The sequence below is a fragment of the Trachemys scripta genome, chromosome 1, assembly GCF_013100865.1.
Source record: "Trachemys scripta elegans isolate TJP31775 chromosome 1, CAS_Tse_1.0, whole genome shotgun sequence".
Classification (NCBI taxonomy): Eukaryota; Metazoa; Chordata; order Testudines; family Emydidae; genus Trachemys; species Trachemys scripta.
In genome coordinates this window covers 287492449-287514306 of record NC_048298.1, presented here as the reverse complement: position 1 = coordinate 287514306, position 21858 = coordinate 287492449, and the positions used below count along the sequence as shown (strand labels likewise).

Sequence of the window (21858 nt, the reverse complement as noted above, 5' to 3'; positions counted from 1 at the left end):
ATTTAAGGTTTGGGGAGCAGAATTGCTGTGAAGAGGATGGGCAGATGTGGGGGTGAGAACACCAACAGTGGGGGCCAAAAAAAGTCACATTAATAAATTTGGGAACATTGGAAACACACACAGTCTCTCTCTCTCTCTCAGGATGGGCAAGGGAAAATACAAAAATCAAAAGGCTGGCCAAAAACCCCACAATATAATAGACTTATGGAAATAAAGCAGCATATATGACCAGTAGATTCACAGACTCAAAGACTATAAGGCCAGAAGGGACCATTGTGATCATCTAGTTTGACCTCCTGCACATCATAAGCCACAGAACCTTGCTAATCCACTCCTGCAATAGGCCCATAACCTCTGGCCTCAGATCTTGATTTAAAAAGACTTCCAGTTATAGAGAATCCACCTTTTATTCTAGTTCAAACTAGCAAGTGACTCATGTCCCATGCTGCAGAAGAAGGCAAAAAACCCCAGGGTCTCTACCAATCTGACTTTGGGGAAATTCCTTCCCGACCCCAAACATGGTGATCATTTAGACACCGAATACGTGGTTGAGCCACACCAGCCACACATCTGGGAAATAATTCTCTGTAGTAACTCAGAGCCCTCCCCCGCTAGTGTTCCATCTTCAGCTGTTGGAGATATTTGCTAATTGCAGATGGGCCATATCCTATTGTGCCATATGCAGATGGGCCATCATACCATTTGCTCCATAAATTTATCAAATTCAGTCTTGAAGCTAGTTAGGTTTTTTGCCCCCACTGCTTCCCTTGGAAGGCTGTTCCAGAACTTCACTGCTTTTGATGGTTAGACCCTTTGCAGTATTTCCCCCAGGAATTGAAACGGGGAGAGAGGATTTCAGATTTACAGGAGGGTGAGGGCTGAAGGGTGAGACTGTGAGGGCAAAGGTTATACCTAGATTATCTTTAATCTCCACCTCATCCTCAGTGCTTAGTGCTTCTTCTTTCCTTGTTTTATTTATATAGCTAAAGAACATTTTATATTGGTTTTAATTTCCTTTGCAAGGTCCAGCTCTGTTTGGCTTTTGATAGTTCTCACTTTATCCCTTATTTCCTGATCTCCAAGAGGTAACTTTCCTTGCTGATCCATTCCTTCTTTCCTTCCTTGTAGACTTTCTGCTTTCTTTTAATAACCTATTTGAGATGCTTGTTCATCCAGTTTGATCTGCAACCCTTCCCTATAGGTATTTTCCCACTGATTGGGAACCCAGCTTTGGATAGTTGCTGCAACTTTGACTTAAATGTAATTCCAAGCCTCTCCACTTTCAGATCCTTGAATTCTTCACTCCAGTCAATTTCCCTAACTAATTCCCCAACCTCCCTTTAAAAAATTAAGTTTGCCCTTTTGAAATCAAGGATCCTAGTTGCAAACCTATTTTCATTTATCCTTCCATTTAGTTTAAACTGAATTAACTCATGATCACTCGAATGAAGGTTGTCCTCTACACCCAGGTCTTCTATGAGGTCCTCACTACTTACCAATACAAATCTTGTTGGTTCAGTGGCTATTTGGTGAAGAAATCTGTCAGCTATCACATTGAAGACGGGGCAACCAGATTCTGCAGGGATGGTGATCTCTCTTAATTTTCATTAGTTGTCTACATTTAGGGGAGCTCCTCCTCATGGTCTGGCACTGCAGTATCAGGGCTAGCTCACCACAGAGGCACAGAATAATCTCTTTCCATATTCTGATGTCACACAGTCATTGCAGCTCATCCTAGGTCTTAAGAACAACTCAGTCACACCTGCCTGTGGTTGTAATGCACACCCAAAAGCCACACTTTGCCCACTGAAGATCAACTACCGGTACAGCTCAGAGCTGTCTACTCAGCAGTGGTAGGTGCATGAACATTGCTCCATCATGAATCAGATAGGTGCTGACAGAAAATCCTTCATCTGCATTCCCACTGCCTCACAAATGCTTTTCAAAAGCTCTAGTAGACATCTTTCTTACTGAGGAAGGACAGAACTGAACATTCACTCTGGCATCCATTTTGAGAAAAGGATGATGAAATCGTAAAAGTAATCAGTGGACTTACATGATTTTCACTGAGGAACTACTGGAGTTTAAGCTCTTCCACCACAGCTCCCCATAGCTCCCAGAAGACATGCTGAAATTTCTCAGAAGCCCCCACTTCAGCAAAGTGGGCCAAGAACTGAGGGATAGGTACCTGGAAGGGAATATGGTACAGTGCTAGCATGAACACAGAACAAAACTGCTGCCAACCTGCATCAAAAACAACATGAGTAGTGTGGACACACAGGACTGTGTGATCCTACTGGTTCAGTTACTTATGGTGCAAAACTCTAGCGTCGACAAGGCTTAAAACAGCAATTTCTCTCCATATACAGTGGTGCCTCATTAGAAACGTTAACACATTCTAGCAGCACAGTGTCACCATCTCATGCCTGATTATGTTGTAAACTGAGATGAGCAAAATGAGCTTGAAATTGTCCTCTCAGCACAAGTTGATAGTGGTGAAAATAACTCCTTCCACTATCAAACCTCTGACTAATATATAGTACTTAAGATAGTCTGCTGATGCATTCATAAATTAATAGGATTTCATGTAATTAAAATTTTAAATAAATCTCTAACACGGGCTCTGGTTTTGGATTTCTTAATTTCAGCTATGGAAATTTGGCTTTTGACATCATGGGTTTTCCCCCCTCTTTTCTTTCATCCAACAGATTTATAAAATCTCATTAGCATACTAAAAAGAGCAGAAAAGAAATTAAATGAAGCCCAGAATTAAAAGGATCACTAGTTTCTTCATGTTAACTTTAGAGCTTTACTCCCTACGTGGTAGGTGTAAATAATATGTGGGTGTGTAACAGTGGGTGGCAAAGCTTTTATGAGTCAAATGGGAGCTAAGAATTAGAGAACTAGTGGAGATGGTTTCTATATAGCTGGGGAGACAGGGTGGGGCCCACATTAGCAGAGAAAAGGAGGATGTCAGGCAGAACATAGGAGAGGTAGCACATTTCACAGACTATGGCACAAGTTAATAGATCAGGTCCCTTTAAGGAACATTTATACAATTTTTGATAGAAAATCATAACCTCTCTATAGAAGATGCGGAGCTCTGTCCCTTAAGCAGCCTGCATCAGGTAAGGAAAGAAGGGTTCATTTGGGGTCTTCCTACCTTCCTCCCCCTTCTCCCCTCTGCACCAGGGGCTTCCTGGGCAGCAGGCCTTGTTCCTTCGCTTAGGGCTGTCAACTTTCTGATTGCAGAAAACCGAACATCCCTGCCCCACTCCCTGCCCTGCCCCTTTATGGAGGCCCCGCCCCCACCCTTCTCCAAGGCCCCACCCCGCTCACTCCATCCCCCCCTCCCTCCATTGCTCGCTCTCCCCCACCCTCGCTCATTTTTATCCGGTTGGGCAAGGGGTTGGGTGGGTGAGGACTCCGGAGTGGGGCAAGAAATGAGGGGTTTGGAATGTGGGAGGGGGCTCTGGGATGGGGCAGGGTGATAGGGTGTGGGAGGCAGTACTGGCTGTGGGCTGTGGGTGCAGGCTCTGGGTGGGGCCAGAAATGACAGGTTCAGGGTATAGGCGGGCTCCGGGCTGTGGCAGGGGGGTGAGGTGTAGGAGGAGGTGAGGACTCGGGCTGGGAGTGCGGGCTTTGGTGTGGGGCTGGGGATGAGGGGTCTGGGATGCAGGAGGGCGCTCAGGGCTGGGGCCAGGGATTGGGATGCGGGCTCTGGGAGGGAGTTTAGATGTGAGAGGGGGCTTGGGGCTGGGGTGCAGGCTCCAGGCAGCACTTAACTCAGGCAGCTCATGGAAGGGTCACACATTGAACAACAAGAAGAAAAAAGAATTAAGTAAGCACCGTTAAATCTGTGCACTGAATGAAGTGGGGGTCCTCTGGAAAAATGTGATCATGTAACTGAAGGCTGTTATCTCATATTGCATACGCACAGGGAGTTCAAATAAAGATTGCATGGGGAATACTCAGCCAAGAAACTCCTCCCCAAATCACAGTGTGGCTTCAGGCCATCCCGAGGCACAATTGAAATTATCTTTGTGGCACAACAGATTCAGGAGAAGTTCAGAGAGCAACACTAGGAACAGTTCATGGCATTCATTGATCTAACCAAGGCCTTTGATTGTATCAATTGTGATGCCCTATGGAAAGTGCTGTGTAGGTTTGGCTGTCCCCAGAAATTCATTTCCATCATCAGACTACTCCATGATGGGATGACTGCCACCATTTTATGCAACGGCTCAGAGACCAAACCATTCGTCATTCGCACTGGTGTCAAGCAGGGCTGTGTCATTGCGCCAGCCCTCTCCATTTACCTTGCTGTGATCCTGATTCTCATCCGTGACTACTTTCCTGATGGAATCAGGATTGAGTATCATATGGATGGTCAACTCCTCAATCTCCGACATCTCCAAAAAAATCTAAGATCACAAGAATTGGCATCACTGATTCAGTATGCAGATGACTGTGTCATTCTTGCACACACAGAGGCCGACCTGCAAAGTACCCTAAACCTTTTTGCAGATGCCTATCACAGCCTGGGTCTCTCTCTCTCAACATCATGAAAATCAAGGTACTCTACCAGCCCTCACCTGCACAAATTATTCTTTGTACTCCACAAATCACCATCAGTGGAGAATCTCTGCAGAATGTGGACCAATTTCCATACCTTGATAGCCAGCATTGACACAGACGGCATTCTCTCCCAAACAGCCAGCATTGACACAGAAATTGAAGACAGGATCCGCTGTGCCAGCACATCCTTTGGAAAACTACTCAAATGAGTCTTCAGTGATAGGGATTTGCAAACAGGCACCAAAATTTTGGTTTACAATGCAGTTGTCATCCCCACTCTTCGCTATGTGTGTGAGACCTGAGTAAACTATAGACGACATCTCAGTGGCTGAATTGGTTCCAGCGCTGCCTCAGGAGGATTCTTAGGATCTGCTGGGAAGACTGACGCACTAACATTAGCATTCTCTCCAGGGCCGGCCCTGGCTTTTTTGCCGCCTCAGGCAAAAAAGCCTCCCGCCTCCCCCCCCCCCCTCCGCGGGGAGCGTGGCAGGGGAGGGCACCGAGCCCGGCTGCAGGCCCGCTCTCCCCAACTGGCCGGAGCACTGGGGGGAGGGTGGCGAGCCCACCGCGGCTCTGCTGGCGGCCGGAGCGCCGGGAGGAGGGCAGAGAGCCCGCTGCGGCTCCGCTCTCCCCGGCGGCCGGAGCGCCGCGGGGAGGGTGGCAAGCCCAGTTGTGGCCCCGCTCTCGGGCCGGAGCGCTGCGCCGAGCCGCCCCCCTCCAGGTGCCGCCCCAAACACATGCTTGGTGGGCTGGTGCCTGGAGCCGGCCCTGATACTCTTCTCTCAGTTAAGTCAGGGAAGAATGTTGGCATACTGTGGGGCCATGCGGGTATCCATAGCAGTGCCACTGACTTGAAGGTATAAATAGTCCCCATATCTGAAATAGTTGTGGGTGAGGGGACGATTTATACCTTCAAATCAGCGGCACTGCTATGGGTACCTGCATGGCCGCGCAGTATGCCAACATTTTTATGGCTGACTTAGAACAACACTTCCTCAACTCTCGTCCCCTAGCTCTACTTGTGCTAGACTGATGACATCTTCATCATCTGGACCCCTGGGAAGGAGGCCCTTGAGGAATTCCACCAGGATTTCAACAATTTCCACCCCACCATCAACCTCAGCCTGGACCAGTCCACACAAGAGATCACTTCCTGGACACTACAGTGCAAATAAGCGATGGTCATATGAACACCACCCTGGAAACCTACCAACCACTATACTTACCTATATGCCTCCAGCTTTCATCCAGACCACATCACACGATCCATTGACTACAGCCAAGCCCTAAAATACAACTGCATTTGCTCCAATCTCTCAGACAGAGACAAACACCTAAGGATTTCTATCAAGCGTTCTTAAAACTACAATACCCACCTGGGGAAATGAAGAAACAGATTGACAGAGCCAGAAGGGTACCCAGAAGTCACCTACTACAGGACAGGCCCAACAAAGAAAAGTAACAGAACGCCACTAGCCATCACCTACAGACCCCAACTAAAACCTCTCCAATGCATCATCAAGGATGTACAACCTATCCTGGAGGACAATCCCTCATTCTCACAGATCTTGGGAGACAGGCCAGTCCTCGCTTACAGACAGCCCCCCATCCTGAATCAAATACTCACCAGCAACTACACACCACACAACAGAAACACTAACCCAGGAATCAATCCCTGCAACAAACCCCATTGCCAACTCTATCCACATATCTATTCAAGGGACACCATCATAGGACCTAACCACATCAGCCATACCATCAGGGGCTCATTCACTTGCACATCTACCAATGTGATATATGCCATCATGTGCCAGCAATGCCCCTCTGCCACGTACATTGGCCAAACTGGACAGTCTCTATGCAAAAGAATAAATGTACACAAATCAGGCATCAAGAATTATAACATTCAAAAACCAGTAGGAAAGCACTGCAGTCTCCCTGGACACTCAATAACAGACTTAAAAGTGGCCATTCTTCAACAAAAAAACTTCAGAAACAGACTTCAATGAGAAACTGCGGGGCTGGAATTAATTTGCAAACTGTACACCATCAAATTAGGTCTGAATAAAGACTTGGAGTGACTGGATCACTACAAAAAGTAATTTTCCCTCTGTTGATATTCTTGTCAACTGTTGGGAATGGGCCACATCCACTCTAATTGAATTGGCCTCGTTAGCACTGACCCCCCACTTGGTAAGGCAACTCCCATCTTTTCATGTGCTGTATATTTATAGCTGCCTACTATATTTTTCACTCCATGCATCTGATGAAGTGGGTTATAGCCCACGAAAGCTTATGCCCAAATAAATTTATTAGTCTTTAAGATGCCACAAGGACTCCTCGTTGTTTTTGCTGATACAGGCTAACATGGCTACCCCTCTGAAACCTTAAAAAGAGAGGCATCAACCCAACAAACTGGGAGAACTCTGTGCAGAAAACACTGGTGCCACACCATACACCAAGCCACAGCTCACTCTGTTTCCTTCCCCTCTTGTCCCATACCCCTATGCCAGGGATCCCCAGTTTTCTAAGGTTCCACTCCCAGTATTTCTCTTAGCATTAGGGGCGGGGGGGAGGGGCTTGAATACTGGCCCACAGAGTTCTTAGGCTCTAGTAAGTTCTGACTTGCCACCTAGTGACCCCCATTGGTTTCTAGAACAAGAAGCTGAACTCTGTCCGAGGACTCTAGGATCTGATTGGCAAAACTTTAGGGGTCCTGATTGGCTCCCTGCTTGTATTTAAACTGAGCAAAGAAACAGGAATTTGTCCATGCAACTGGATTTTTCCTGTTTAGAACTGCTTTCTTTACGCTACCTGCTCCTGCTGCTTGACTCTGATCTCCTGGTAAACTGATCCTACCTGCCTCGTGACACCCAACTCCTCGTATGCCCTCTGGCCTCTTTCAGACTCTGACCTTCTGGTATTTCACTCAACTTGGTGCTCAACACTCACTCTGACCACTAAATCAGATTATTCTCATCCCAGTCATGACACCTATTCAGTCCCAGTTTCCCCCAAATTCCAGTCCCAATCCTCTCCCATGGCTCGTTGTTCCATTCTACACGCCCCGCCTCCCCCCTTAAGTCTGGATCTTGTCCACTCTGCACTCAAATCAGGCAGTTTGCTCCTCAAATTGACCAGTCTCATTTGGGGGTGGGGTGGGGCGGATGGGAGCATATGAGGGACAGACTCCTTGTTCTTAGTACTGATGCCCAGTCCCAATCCAGCCCACAGCAGCACAGAGAAAGTCCTACTATGCCTTGGGCTGGTGCATGCTCAGTGTGATGGAATCTTTGGGGAATTTATCTGTTCAAGTCTCTTCTGAGGATATGCACGTTTGATTTTTCAGATGCTTATAACTTAGCAAAACTTGAGTGGAATGTCACAGGAACAGCAAAAGGCACATCTCTGACACAGAGGCTGCCCCCTGCCAAATTTCAAGTCCTTGCTCCAAAGTAAGGAGGGAAGTGGACATTATGTTGTTCTGGGGGGCTCCACCCACCATCTCAAGATTTAAATAGGCTTATCCCTTTTACCTAGGGTGACCAGATGTCCCGATTTTATAGGGACAATCCCAATTTTGGGGGCTTTTTCTTATATAGGCTCCTATAACCCCCCACCCCCATCCCGATTTTTCATATTTGCTCTCTGGTCACCCTACTTTTACCAGAGCTACATTCACTTAAAAAAACATTTGTGGAAAGGGTATTTATTATGGAAGTTTAATAACTTTGTGATAAATATTTGTTAAAGTTTAAGAACTGTTAGAGGTCTGTCATTTTTATATTGTAACTATTGAACCTCAATAAATATGGTTTTAATAATTAAATGGCATTTAATTAAACACTAAAAGTGACTTTTTAACTCCTTGACTGCTGCTGAATGTCCCAAGTTCCATATTTGATGCAGAATGTACATTCTGAGCTCTACTGGGATGTATCAAGAACAACCTGATATTTCATTGATTTTAAATGGAACATCAATAGGATTCTTCAGCATAGCTAATAGAGTGGAGGACAAGCAGCAAATTAGTTACATTTAATCAATTCCTTATTTGAGCTACTTCATTTAAAGTGTGGATCTCAGATTATCTGAATGAACATCAAAACTGCATGAGGGAGAAAATTCAGACATTGTGGACTTTAGAACTAGAAATCATTCATAAACTGGGAAGAAATATATAACATGTGAGGTGTGTCATAGATGAGGTGTGCAGGGGCTGGGGAGGGCATGGGAGTTTAATTCAAAGAGAACTTTATCTGCCTTAACTGACACTTAGAAATATGGGAGTGAGGGTCTACCAAGCCTGTTGTAATTCAGCACAAAAGTTCAAGCACCCGAGGAAACAAGTCATTTGTGTCCATAAAAGGAACAGTGTCTGCTTCTCACCTGCATTATTTGTAAAATTCCAGCTTATCAAGGTACATTGGGCTGTCACTCAACCTAAATTTTCACAAAAAATCAGAAATGTAGGGCTGCAAATGACTTTGAGAAGTCATCAAGTCCAGCGTCCTGCACTGGGGTTGGAGCAAATAAACCTGCGTGTCCCTGGCAGGTGTTTGTCTAACCTGTTCTTAAAAGCCTCTAGTGACAGGGATTCCACAACCTTCCTTGGTAACCTATTCCAGTACTTAACTATCCTTGGAGTTAGAAAGATTTTCCTAATATCTAACCTAAATTTGCCTTGCTGCAGATTAAGCCTATTATTTCTTGTCCTACCATTAGTGACATGGAGAACAATTGGTCACCATCCTCTTTATAACAGCCCTGCACATATTTAAACATATAAGGTCCTCCCTCAGTCTTCTCTTCTTAAAACTAAACATGCCCAGTTTTTTGTTTTTTTTAATGTTTCCTCATAGGTCAGGTTTTCTAAACGACTTATTTTTGTTGTTGTCCTCTAGACACTCTCCAATTTGTCTACATCTGTCTTAAAGTGCAGTGCCCCAAACTGGACACAATACTCCAGTTGAGGCCTCACCAATGCTGAGGAAAGTGGGACAATTACTTCTCATGTTTTACATACATCACTCCTGATAATGTGCCCCAGATTGATATTAGCCTTTTTAGCAACTGCATCACATTTTGGCTCATGTTCAGTTTCTGATCAATTATGACTCCAGATCCTTTTCGGTGGTACTTCTTCCTGGCCAGTTATTTCCCATTTTGTATTTTTGTATTTGATATTTCTTTCCAAAGTGTAGTATATTGCACTTATCTTTACTGAATTTCATCTTGTTGGTTTCAGACAAATTCTCCAATTTGTCAAAGTCATTTTGAATTCTAGTCCTGTCCTCCCAAGTGCTTGCAACCTCTCCCAGCTTGGTGTCATTTGCATATTTTTCCACTTCATTATACGAGTCATTAATGAAAATGTAGAATAGTACCAGAGCTAGGAGACACCCTTGTGGGACCCCACTAGATACATCCTCCCAGTCTGGCAGTGAACCATTGATAACTACTCTTTGAGTACAGTCTTTCAACCAGTTGAGCACCTATCTTATAGTAATTTCATCTAGCCCACATTTCTCTAATTTGTGTATGAGAATGTCATATGGGACTGTGTCAAAAGCGTTACTAAAAATTAAGAAAAATCCCATCTACTACCAAAATGGCAGTATAAAGAGAGTGCAGTCTTCTGGGAAGAGCAGGGTGTTGGGACTCCTGGGTTTTATCTTCTGCTCTGCCACTGATTTGCTGAGTGACCCTGTGCAAAGACTCCCATTGACTTTGACTTTGGATCAGGCCCATGACCTGTCTGAGCAAATAAGCAAGGATTTTGTGAGAATTAATTGATGTTTCTAAAGCACGCTGTGATCACTGGATAAAACCCAGTTATACAAGTATCCAGAAAGATCTGACTACTAACAGCAGTTGCTCTTCTTCAGCAATCCTTATTGACCAGGTACAGAGAGAGTCACCTCTGCTCACTGAGCGTGATGTTCTCATTTTCCTGTCAGCTAACAGAAACGAATAACCCTACAGTCCTCAGTCATTACTAAAGCAAAGGCCAAATTCTTCTCTCACATACATTAGTGTAGATCTAAAATATTCAGATTATTTATATCCCAGTAGTGCTAATGGATCCTAATGAAGATTGGGGCCCCATTGTGCTAGGTGCTGTATATGTGCTTGTGGTGACACTGTCTGCTTCAAAGAATTGACAGTCTATATAGTCCGGACAGACAAATGGTGCAAGAAAGGAAAGATCATTATCCCTGTTTTACAGCTAGAGAACGGAGTCAGAGAGAGATTAAGTGATGTGCCCAGGTTCAAACAGAAAATGTGTGGAAGAGACAGAAACTGAACCTAGATCTTCTTCATCCTAACAACAAGCCCAAACATCCTCTCTCTTGTTTTGTAATTCAGCTGAGTTTGCCATGTATTTATAAATATGCCTTTTGGCAAATGGATCAGTTAGGCATTGCACTTCATTGTTTGTTTTTAAAGAGAACCACAGTCCAATAAGTCTTAACTTAAAAAAAAAAACATGACAGAAGGAAGCTGTTTGTGTGGGTCAAACATGGGAAAAAGTTCATAAGTATTCATTTGAACACTTAAACTAATTCACTATTGTTATATTCATGCCTCTTTGTGTGTGTGTGGGGGGGGGGGTGCAACTCATGCCTGTGCGTAGAACCAGCAAAAGGGCTATATACCACTTAAATCTCAAGGGTTTTAGGAGATATTCTAGCAAATGAGTTTTCTGGCAGGAATGTTCATTGAGACTATGGATTTTAAACAAATCTTGGAAAATATTTGCAGAAGTGAATTTTGAATTCATACGTGTAAGTATTCATACCAGAAACTCAGTGACAAGGGTTGCTGTTATCCAGTCAGACAATAGAAACTCACCATGTGACCTTCATGTAATCAACCTATCTTGAAGTTCCAGTATTTCATACTAATCTGACCTGTAACAAGATACCAGCCTGGAATTCTTCACTGAAATGATATAACAAATCTTTTCCAATACTGTATACATTTGAGAAATTCACAATTTGTTTGTGGAAAATTCACAAAGCTAGGAAGAGGTAAAATTCAATGAATTAAATGATTCATTACAAATTATTTACCCAGCTTCTGAGCCATTAAAGAATGATTGTCATAGCATGATATTTGCAGAGACATGTCCTTTTTTTACCTTGACTACGATTCAGATGGATGAGCTACCATTATACACCATGCTAGTGTAACTTATCAAATTAGGAGAATACATTTTTAAATTCAATTACACTCTCAATAGAAATGGTTTCTCTGACTCTGGTAATCTTTGGAGAGGAATTATACACAGTTAATAAAGCTTTACATTTCAAAACCTAATTTTGAATGTTATTCCAGAGGTTAATTTAAGATCCATCTTCCAAAATGGAAGTTAAATAAAACTGATAGACGGTTGGAATTTGTTGAGTGGTTGAGAGGCTTATCAGCATGTGAGTAAGAGTTCATTAGTTTTAATTAGTATAATCACTAATGTTGCATTAACAATTTGCTGAGTGAAAGTAATTGCTCACACCCATTGTATTAGATGGGGAGATTAGAATTCATTTTATGAAGCAATTAGCATTTCAGTGATTTAAAAAAGGGCCTTTTATGATCTCCTGTCGCAATAACCTCCTTCACCAAAATATGGTTTAAATTAACTATAACTTTCATCCAAATAAGAAGAAGGAAGAAATGCAGGATAAAGTGTGAACCTGTCATCCCTCTATGATAAGCAGGCAGCTAAAGGCAGACACCTTAATTAGTTTATAATGATCTACTTTATTTTCCAGGCAATGCTGGTTATTTATCAGTCTTTGGTTCAGTATCTTGTTGGAAATTTTAAATTCTTGGATTTTAACACAACAAAATACAAACATAATAATTTGGAGTAATAATTCTCCAAAGCAAGTACTAGATGGTTCAGTACATGTTTAAATGATCCATTACTCTTTGCATCAAATATCGAAGAAAGTAAATGTACAGGGTCTCAGTGAGTAAAACCAATCACACAGCAGCACATTTAACACTGTCTTCTGCCCGCTGTAGCTTTAGAAGTTACATATCAAAATTCAACTGCCTGAAAAGCCTGGACTATACAATTATGCCTTTCAAGTGAATATTGATCATTTACATAGTGGGGCAATTTACGAGTGGAAATCCCCCAGGATGTCTGGGGTGACAAAGTCCAAGTGATGTGGAAATAATAATGGAAGGAGACTTCAGTCCAGAATGTGGGACAGGGTGGGATAGTTAGGCCTCAGCAACTTGACATTCACAAGCAAACTCCAAATGGCCTGATAAATTCCCAGTTCTACTAGAGACATAATCAAGAGAGGGGCGGGTGATAGCTGTTCTGATACATACTGTTGTTTCCTACTTCAGGTGAAATGTGTTAAAATGAACAGTATTGCTGGACAAAGTGTCAAAACATATCAACACATTCATTTCAGCACATGGTTTGTTCTGCAGCAGCATGCTCATTGTCTCTCATTGCTTTTGCTGGTGCATGAACACCTCCCATGGCTGAAAATGGGTAAAGAGATTTGGGTTTCAAGTAGTAAACTGCCACTAGTGTCAAGCGAACTTTGAAGGGTTGAATACTCACTGCATTCTTTTTCCTCTGTCACTCACAAAACCCTGTGCTGAAGAGGTGTCGGCAGGTCCTTTCAGAGCAGTGGATCTTGGAGTTAGCTCCCCATTGAGATGTAGGAGACAGTTCCTATCACTCAGAGCTATTGTTTCAGGATGCCAGCAGACTGAGGCAGAGGTCACTTCATCAATTAAACTCAAAAATATAAATTGAGTGTTTCTTCACAACCATGAGGATAGAAACTTGTATTTTTTTTGTAATGAAAGCTGAAATGTTGACACAATCACCAGGACTCCAAGAGCTGGTGTCTCTGTACATGGGCTATCGTGCCACTGCCTCAATCTGTTGTGTGTCCACCTTTAGATATATAGATGGATAAAAAAGCAAGATTTCGGCACAACGTATTTTTTTTTTCATAAAGAAAAATACTGAGGCCATCATACACAATGAAAATTGATTTGGGTTCACAAATTATGTGTTATGCAACATGTTATTTCAGATTTTTTAAAAAAAGTACATGTTTGCCAGAGTGTCTCATTAAAGGGTAATAAAGCTATAAATATTGCATTTCCCTGTTAGGAGCCATAACTGCATAAAATGCCCCATACTCTCCGTGTTTTTTACAAAATACAGATTTGTTTCCCTTGAACTAATGCAATTGCTTTTTAAAACACATACATCACTTTCATTTAAGATGATTTATTGCAGTCCTGCTGGTTTATCTTTTCCCCTGCAGAACGAGACAGCTGCTGGCACCTTTTGCTGTCTGTACAAGTCCACATCTTGCTCACAGTGGGTATGTCTGATCTCAAAAGTGCTGAGTTCCTTCTGCTTCCATTGATGTCAATAGGATTTGCAGGTGCTCAGCGCCTCTCAGGACCAGGCCCTGTAAGTATGTTCCAAGTCAGTACCTGGAATGGTATCCCCAGCTTTCATCATGTTTTTTTTCTCTTCTTCTTGCAGTATGTGTCAAACAGGCATACAGTCGGTCAGACCTCCACAGAGCAAGGCAGCCTTCATTCCCACCATCCCCTCGAGACAGTGCATGACCCGCAACTGATTCCTTGCATGTGCCCTCTGTTTTCCTGTCAATGGGAAGGCCATGTAGAAGTGGTGGTATCACATCTGAGACAGACGCATCGGATCAACATCCTTCATGGGGCAGAGATTGTTTTCCTGGCCACAGACATGCACCTCCCTGCACCAACAGATTGGATAATAATGCATTCTTGCCTGGGCCACCATTTTTTGCTTGTGCTCAGGAAGCAGGAGAAATACGAAGGCCACCCCCAGTTCTTTGCCACCATGATGTTGATTGGCACCCCCACACAAGCCGATAACTTCACCTACAGGCTTGAGCTCAACAGGAATCAGAGGCGCCTGAAGTGGGAAGCTACCCCAAGATCTGTACTGGAGTGCGTTGACTCTGTCATATCAGACGGCGATTGCCTTGTCCTTAACACCTCACTGGCCCAGCTCTTCTCTGATAATGGAAGCCTGGCTATAGGAATTGCAATAACTGCGAGCAAAGTTCACGCTGCTGAAGCAGAAATGTAAAGAAGAAAACTCTGTGCTTCAGCAGCTTGAGAAAGCCAGAACTAATGGACTTTTTTGGGGTCTCAGGTCTCTTGTGGTCTTTCGTACCTGTCCACAGTGGGCATTATGTAAACATCCAGTGATTAAGGCCTTTGTGTAATGTATTCGCTGTTTTGTTAATACAATTTTACGACACATTTTAACGGTGATAATCAAGTTGTTGTCTCCATCAAAATAAGCCACTGAATCTCTTGAGCAGAGACTGCCAGCATGGAAAGAACCAGCAGGGTGACTTGTAGAATCCTTGGTTTGGATACACTATGCAAATACTTTTCCATTAGTGTCTGCCTAATAACCAAGTACTAATGAAGCTCTCTGTTCCTGGTAGTAAGGTGAAATATTTTCTATGGTACCGAGGTTCTTGCTTGGCCCATTTGTGGGTGTCCCTCATTAGCAACTGCATAGGAAGTGGGGGACTACAATTAGTTTGCTTAAAATGGAGCAACTTGCAGCTGTCCAAAGCTTTAAGGCACTACGCAAGAAGATGGCAAGCTCCAGCATGCAATACTCCATCAGACCTCAGCAGATGGTCTGCATAGAACATTGCATCATATGACCCACCACCTCTAGGAGCCACTATCACTATTTAAAGGCCAGGGGGAATCATAGACCTAATATCAAGGCAGATCATATTTATCCCACAGTTATTGTTTGTTAACAACAATAACAGCCATGATCATTTAACACTGCTAATGAGGTGGAGACTAAAGCCCACAAACAAGTTGGGCCACACTGTGCTAGGCACTGTACAAACATATAATAAATGGCAGTTCTTTCCCCCAAAAGCTTATAGTCTAAGGGCATGTCGACACTGCAGTTGGGAGCTTGCCCCCCAGCCTGGATAAACAGATATGCTATGGTAGCTCAAGCTAGCACACTAGAGATAGTAGCGTGGACATTGTGGCACAGATGGTGGTGTGTGTTAGCCACCTGAGTACAGACCCAGTGGGTTCGGTGGGCTGGTACTAAGGCAGCTCCACCCTCCTATTTTTATTGTGTTAGCTCAAGCAGAGCTAGCACGTATCATCTACCTGGATTGGAAGGCATGCAGGCAGCTGCAATGTAGACACACCCTAGAGGACATGCTTTGGCCTCTCATTATATAGAACAGGCACTGATGATCCATTCATCCCTTAGATTACACTGTCCACTTGAAGAAAAACCCACTACCTTTACAGAGTATTCACTCCTCACTGATCCAGGGCCTGGAAATCTAATCAGATAACACCACCCAGCTGGATGTTATATTGAACCAAATTAAGTTATAGTCTCATATCGCTCTTGAGAGTGGCTGGCTTGCTAGAGGAAAACCAATCTGACTCTAAAAATCAAGGTATCCATAATCTAGCATGAGGGCTTTCATTGTTTAACATTTATTTTCTCAAATATTCAAAGAGCATTTTTCAGAAAAGAAATCTAAAGCCCGCAAAAGTTTCCAGGATAAGTGTTGCAGCGTGATTGTGCTGTTGTATTCCTGGCCCTCAGCCTCATGGCTTTCACTCATTAATACAGATTTTAAAGTGACAGCTGGAATATGTACCTGCAATATGAATCTTTGTCCTCCAACTTTACATCGCCCCCCCTTTTTCTATTCATCCCCCTGCTCAAACCAAGGAAACCAAGGGAGAGTAGTGTCATGAAAATGTGTGGGTTTTTCATAAAGCTATTATTCTGTGATAGCTCTTGATTCTGACCCATTTCTGGTACTGAATCAGCTCCAATACCCTGGATCTGAGTATCCCCAAATTTAAGGCAAGTTCAGATCCAGATGTGGAGTTGAACTTTGTGACTGATCACTGTTTATAGAAGGATAAACTAAAGGTACATCTTCACTTTGAAAAAAGATGTGTTCTTAGCTTGAGTTCACTAAGATTTTACCTCATGTTAGTTAAGACAAGGCAGTTTGTAATTTTCAGATGTATTAGCAGGTTGAGTGGGAGAACTAGATGATCATCATGGTCCCTTCTGACCTTAAAGTCTATGAGTCTATGAACCTAGGGTTTACTTTGACCTACTAAGTCACATGAAAACTACAAACTGCCTTGTCATCACTAGCTGTTTACTCATGTTAGTTACCATATGCCAGCTAACTCAAATTAAGAACACGCCTTGTTTCCCAGTAAAAACAATGCCAAAATCTCCAGGTCCAAGTGCCCCTCTACTATTGGGAAAGTCTGGATCTGAACAGTGTGCCTCAGGCCCCACTCTGCTCACCTGTAAAAATCGGTGGTGGAACCCTGCCTTTAATTTTTTCCTGATTCTGAGGTGAATACCAGGAAGATAATACTGAGCTACAGACATTCATTGACTCTTTACCTAGGATTTTATCCCAGCTGGTGGCACTGAAAATCAAAGAGAAGTCAAGATTTCCTCAACAGGCTCGGGCCTGCCATTCCTACGTGGATAGAAATGAAGTATGACTTCTAAAAAGGAAGTGTCAGGCTCAACAATGGGATCACAATGCTACGGTGTAAGCTGTAGCGTAGTTCTCTGCTCTAAGTGAATTCTGGTTGGAATGCGCTGGTTATATTAATGCACTAAAATGAAAGGCATTTCAGAGCAGCTTATTTTTTCTATGCACAGTTAAATATTCAAAACTGGAAACTGCTGCACATTTTCTTAAATAAGAGTAATAAATAAATCATTGGCATATTGTGGATTTAAACTGGAGTCTCCAGCTCCTCAGGCAAATGTTCTTTTACTGAACTTAATATATATATATATACAGCTCCACTAGCTTAAACCAGCCCAGGCCTTTGTATGCTAAGGTAAAAGCATATGAACCTGGTAATGAAATAGTTTTCTATTCTGGGTGGGGATGACAGAATGCTGAACACTAGAGATATAGCTGCTCCCCAAATTAATCCTGGTCAAGCTAAGTGGTTCCCTTTACATGGCTTCTTTTGGAGTATCCTGCTAAACAAAACTCAAATGTTTTCAGGTTTGTATAGTACCTCCGGACATAGAAGGCATTATAATTGATTCATTGTTCAAAATGCATGACCAACCCTTTGCTGACATAAAGTGAAGGTGAAGTGGACTATTTCAGTGGGGAAACAATGCTACAGAAATCAAAAACTGCTGGCAAATAGAATCGGTAAAATTTGGTTTGCATGCATCCTTGAAATGGCCTTACTATAGGTTTTTATACCTCTCCTGTCATGGCTGAAAGGCAACCAGGGCTTGGTTTCACAAATGAGAACCTGGATTTTTCACTTCTGGACTAATATTATACTAGAATACTCAGTGCTTTTAGCATACATTCCATCCAAGGATCTCAAAGCCCTTTGGAAGCATTGATGATTTAAGCCTTACATATTTGTGAGCTAGATAACTATCCTTGTTTTAGTAATGAGGAAACTGAGGCTGAGCTAAGTCAGCCTTGTAAAATTCTATTTCCTCACTTGCCTAGGCTGAGAATATTTTTTTGACAAATGAGAAAAACAACATTAGTCCCCCCCCCCCATTATCATCAGTCTTCATGGTGAAGGGTACATGAGTAGATTTTGGGCCTAGCCTAATAAATTTTCATAACACTCCTGTAAGGCTGGGCCAAGTGAATTGCACACAGTCAGATTAGAAAATTTGACTTCCTTTCCCTGCTCTAACCAACAGAATTTTACCTTAGGGTCTTCAGTAAGAGGACACTAGTCCTTTTAGCCCACCCCACCCCCTATCCAGAATTAAGCCCACACCATATATTTATGACTCTTTATAAGTCAATTAGGTCTCATCAGCCACTCATCTTGCTTTCAAAATAATGGGGAAGCCTGCTCTGGGTGGCAAGATGGAGAATAGTTTTCTTCCTGTTGGAACATTACTTCATAACATTACATTCCCTCCAATATAAACACACACAGAGCAATAAACAAACCAACAAAACCAGGAGAGAATATGAACTCTGGAATAAAATTTCTAATGATTTGCTTAAAAAAAAGATAGCTATCACTGCAGAGTGCCTCGCTCACCATCTCTGAGGAGTGAAGCCTGGAGGGCCAGTACTGTGGCACTGGTTACCTTTCAGTGCATGCCATTCATGCTACAATATGCATACCATAAGAGCATGCATCAGCATCTGACAGCATGCATTAATGTGGGTTCTACTCCCAAAAGTGACTGTGTCAAAATGACATCTCCTTACATAAGAGATCTGTGTATTCAGAGACAGAGCTGTTTACTTTAGACACAAACAGAAGTTCTCACTACCTTTTCATCCAGTGAGCAGTACATACTCACCACAGCTAGGAGAAAGAGACCTGTCTCTCATATTCTGACACATGCATCATTGAAAGAATTGTTAGGGCAAAAGCCTGTCTTCTGTTATCATTGAAGACAATGGGGTACCACAGATGTAAGAAGGGCAACATTTGAAGACATTAGGGATATGATATCCACACAGATATCCAAAGGCATGATTTGGCCTTCAGAAAGAAACGTTACATCACCAGTAACTGTTCTCTGAATGTATTTGCTTCTGCAGAGCCACACAGAGGAAGCTGTGTGGTGGTGTATTAATTTTGATGTAATACATAGGCCCAAAGAGTCAAAGACATTATTATGACCCTGTTACTGTCCAACATTAAAGTTATAAACAAGGTTTGGGATTTGGTGCACAGAGCCCTCAGCCTGCTCAGTACCCTTGCAAACTCACCATTATTAAAAAATAGCAATCTTTTTAACCTTTTCTTAAAGATAGAGAAGAGAAGAAAAAACAGTTAAAGCATTTGAAATGTAAAGTATTAAACAAGGCTTTTGTTTTAACAACATTCCTTATTCCCTTTAGCTGTAGGTTTTAGAAGTAAGCTCCCCCCACCCCTCCTCCACTGACAGTCTTGTAGATGTTATTAAAGATAGTAGTGTCCTTTTACGGAAAAGAGAAGAAGTTAACTGAGATGGTCTAGAGCTGTTGTTTTTGCTGATGCTGTTAAAGGTCCAATCCCATTTCCTAGTAGAAAAAACACACATAAGAGGGGAGAGAAAAGAACAACAAAGATAGAAAATGCAGCTTCTCTCTCTGGTGTTGACTCTCCTTTACAACCTCATTGCTGGAAAAACACAGGCATGGCACACAGTCTTCTTATCCATCACTCGAAGACCTGGCAAGTTGTACCAACATCAGGCTGTTTAGGGCTTTGCTTCTAGTTGCCTCTTTGGTCACTAGCTTACAGCAGGGCTGCAAAATATATGCTCTTGGCCACCTAAGCCAGACTCTTATCAAAGAAAAGGCAAAGAGAGAGAGAGAGAGAGGAAAGAGGAGAAATAAAGTGGGGAAGGAAAGGGATACACAAGGGGCAAGGAGTGACAAGTCTCACTTCCCAGGTGGTATTCAGGATTTAGCTAGAGCCAGTGGAGGTGAAGGTGGTGATGTCATCTGCAGCCCTCTCTCTGACCTGGTCTGGTCAGGATATCTCTCAGGATCAGGATGACGAGACCCAATGGTACTATGGTAGATCCAGGAGATGGTAGGAGTGGAAGCCTTGATGCTACAGTTCTCGCCTTCCAGTTTACCCATCTCTCAACCAGTAGCTGTTTCAGACAGCTCTCGGGTTGTTCCCCCTTCTCCCTCCCCAAGTCTTTTCTTTTAAAAGGACCTGGTGATGGGGTGTGTGAAAGGGTTAATGTGGGCCTGACAAGCCAATTAACATACTGAGCTGCACCTGGAGGGCGCCCCAGACTTAAATGCAGGTGAAGCGCAGCTGGGGAGGGGCTGGAAGAGGATTATAAAGAGAGAGAGTAGAGAGCAGAAAGGGGCTACAGGGAGAGAGTCTCTGGGACTAGATAGAGTAGAGATACCTGCAGAGTCAAGGAGGAACCAGAGTGAGCTCTCGGTTCTGCTCCTGAATAGAGAAGTCTGGTAGGAGGCCAGGAGAAAGCAGGCTTCAGCCCTGATGAATGGGCACTATTTAAACTTTCAGGGAGAGCGCCCTGGGAGGTGTTCATTGGAGAAACAACAAGGGGAATTTCAGAGGCATGAAATCTGGCCCTGGAAGGGTGGAAGTTGGTTTGAGTTTGCACCTTTGGTTTGGAATTTTGATTTTATTGGGGGATCCTAGGGGAGGGCTGTCAGAACCCCATCCCTGAGGGAAAGGTGATCCTGGCGAGGTTGTGGAGAAGAAAGCTTCAAAAAGGCTGAGCAGGAAGAAACCCCAGGGAGGCAGCAGCAAGGAGTTGGATGAAGCAGACATTGGCTGCTATTTCTATTGTCTCTGGACTGGAACCCAGTATAGTGGGAAGGCCCAGGTTCCCCTCCAGCCACTGGAGAAGGTAGTGTGAAGCCCCTGAGAAGGGGATAAGGAGAACTGAAAGCCCTGGCAGAAGGGCATGAGGAGTACAGGGCCCAGAGTTGCAGCCAAAAATCTAATACAAAGGTCTTGGACTTGGTTTGTTGGATTTTGTTACCCTGGAAGGGTGGACTTAAATCATGATCTGGCTGAGTCATGGGAAGAAATGGACCACGGGAGGACCAGAGCATCTGTCAAGAGGGGGCAGATGGGGAGAGAGTCGCTATGCTACCCCTGGACACTAGGAGAAGCTCCAGAAGTGAGTCCGCCTCTTCACAAACCCCCAAAGAGAGTGATAGGTGGAATAGCCCACCCCTCATTATTTTGTTCACCAGTTAGGTATAATTTCTGACACACCAATGTTGATCCATTGATTTCTGGTCCCACATGTGTCTTCTTCACTAGGCATGAACTCAACACAGTCCTTGAGTTATATCATTAGGCCTTTTTGTTTGGACTAATTCAGTCTGTCTTTTTGCACATTTTCCCATCAACATTTATTGTTAGAGGTTATTGTAACATTTTATAAACTTTCACTTACTTTTCATGCTTGAGAGCTTACAAGTAGGGTAAATTTGTAGGTTCAATTACTACAATAGCAGCTTGCAATGCAAGTCATTGAATGCTTTGAATGTAGTGAACCTTTAGGGAGCAGATCTTTGGTGTAAGAATGTATAATTTTTATATAAATACTTTTCGGAGTAGGACTGAATTTTAATATGTTCTATCAGGGTCCCTTTAATTATATGAGTATTATCTCAGAGTATTATGGGTAAGAGAAGGAGTCTTGGAACGAATACTGTGATTCTGCATGGATATCCCTTGGAT

At 43.2% G+C, this 21858-nt stretch overlaps 1 protein-coding gene across 1 annotated transcript in view; it reads left to right on the top strand.

Moving 5' to 3' along the window:
- SIAH3 (siah E3 ubiquitin protein ligase family member 3) overlaps positions 1–14953 on the top strand; it is a 63232-nt gene extending 48279 nt beyond the window's left edge. Inside the window, exon 2 of the mRNA XM_034758464.1 lies at positions 14117–14953. Within this exon, the coding sequence (XP_034614355.1) occupies positions 14117–14710 (594 nt within the window). The 3' untranslated portion in view covers positions 14711–14953. The remainder of the gene's footprint in view (positions 1–14116) is intronic.
- Positions 14954–21858: the final 6905 nt, after the last annotated feature.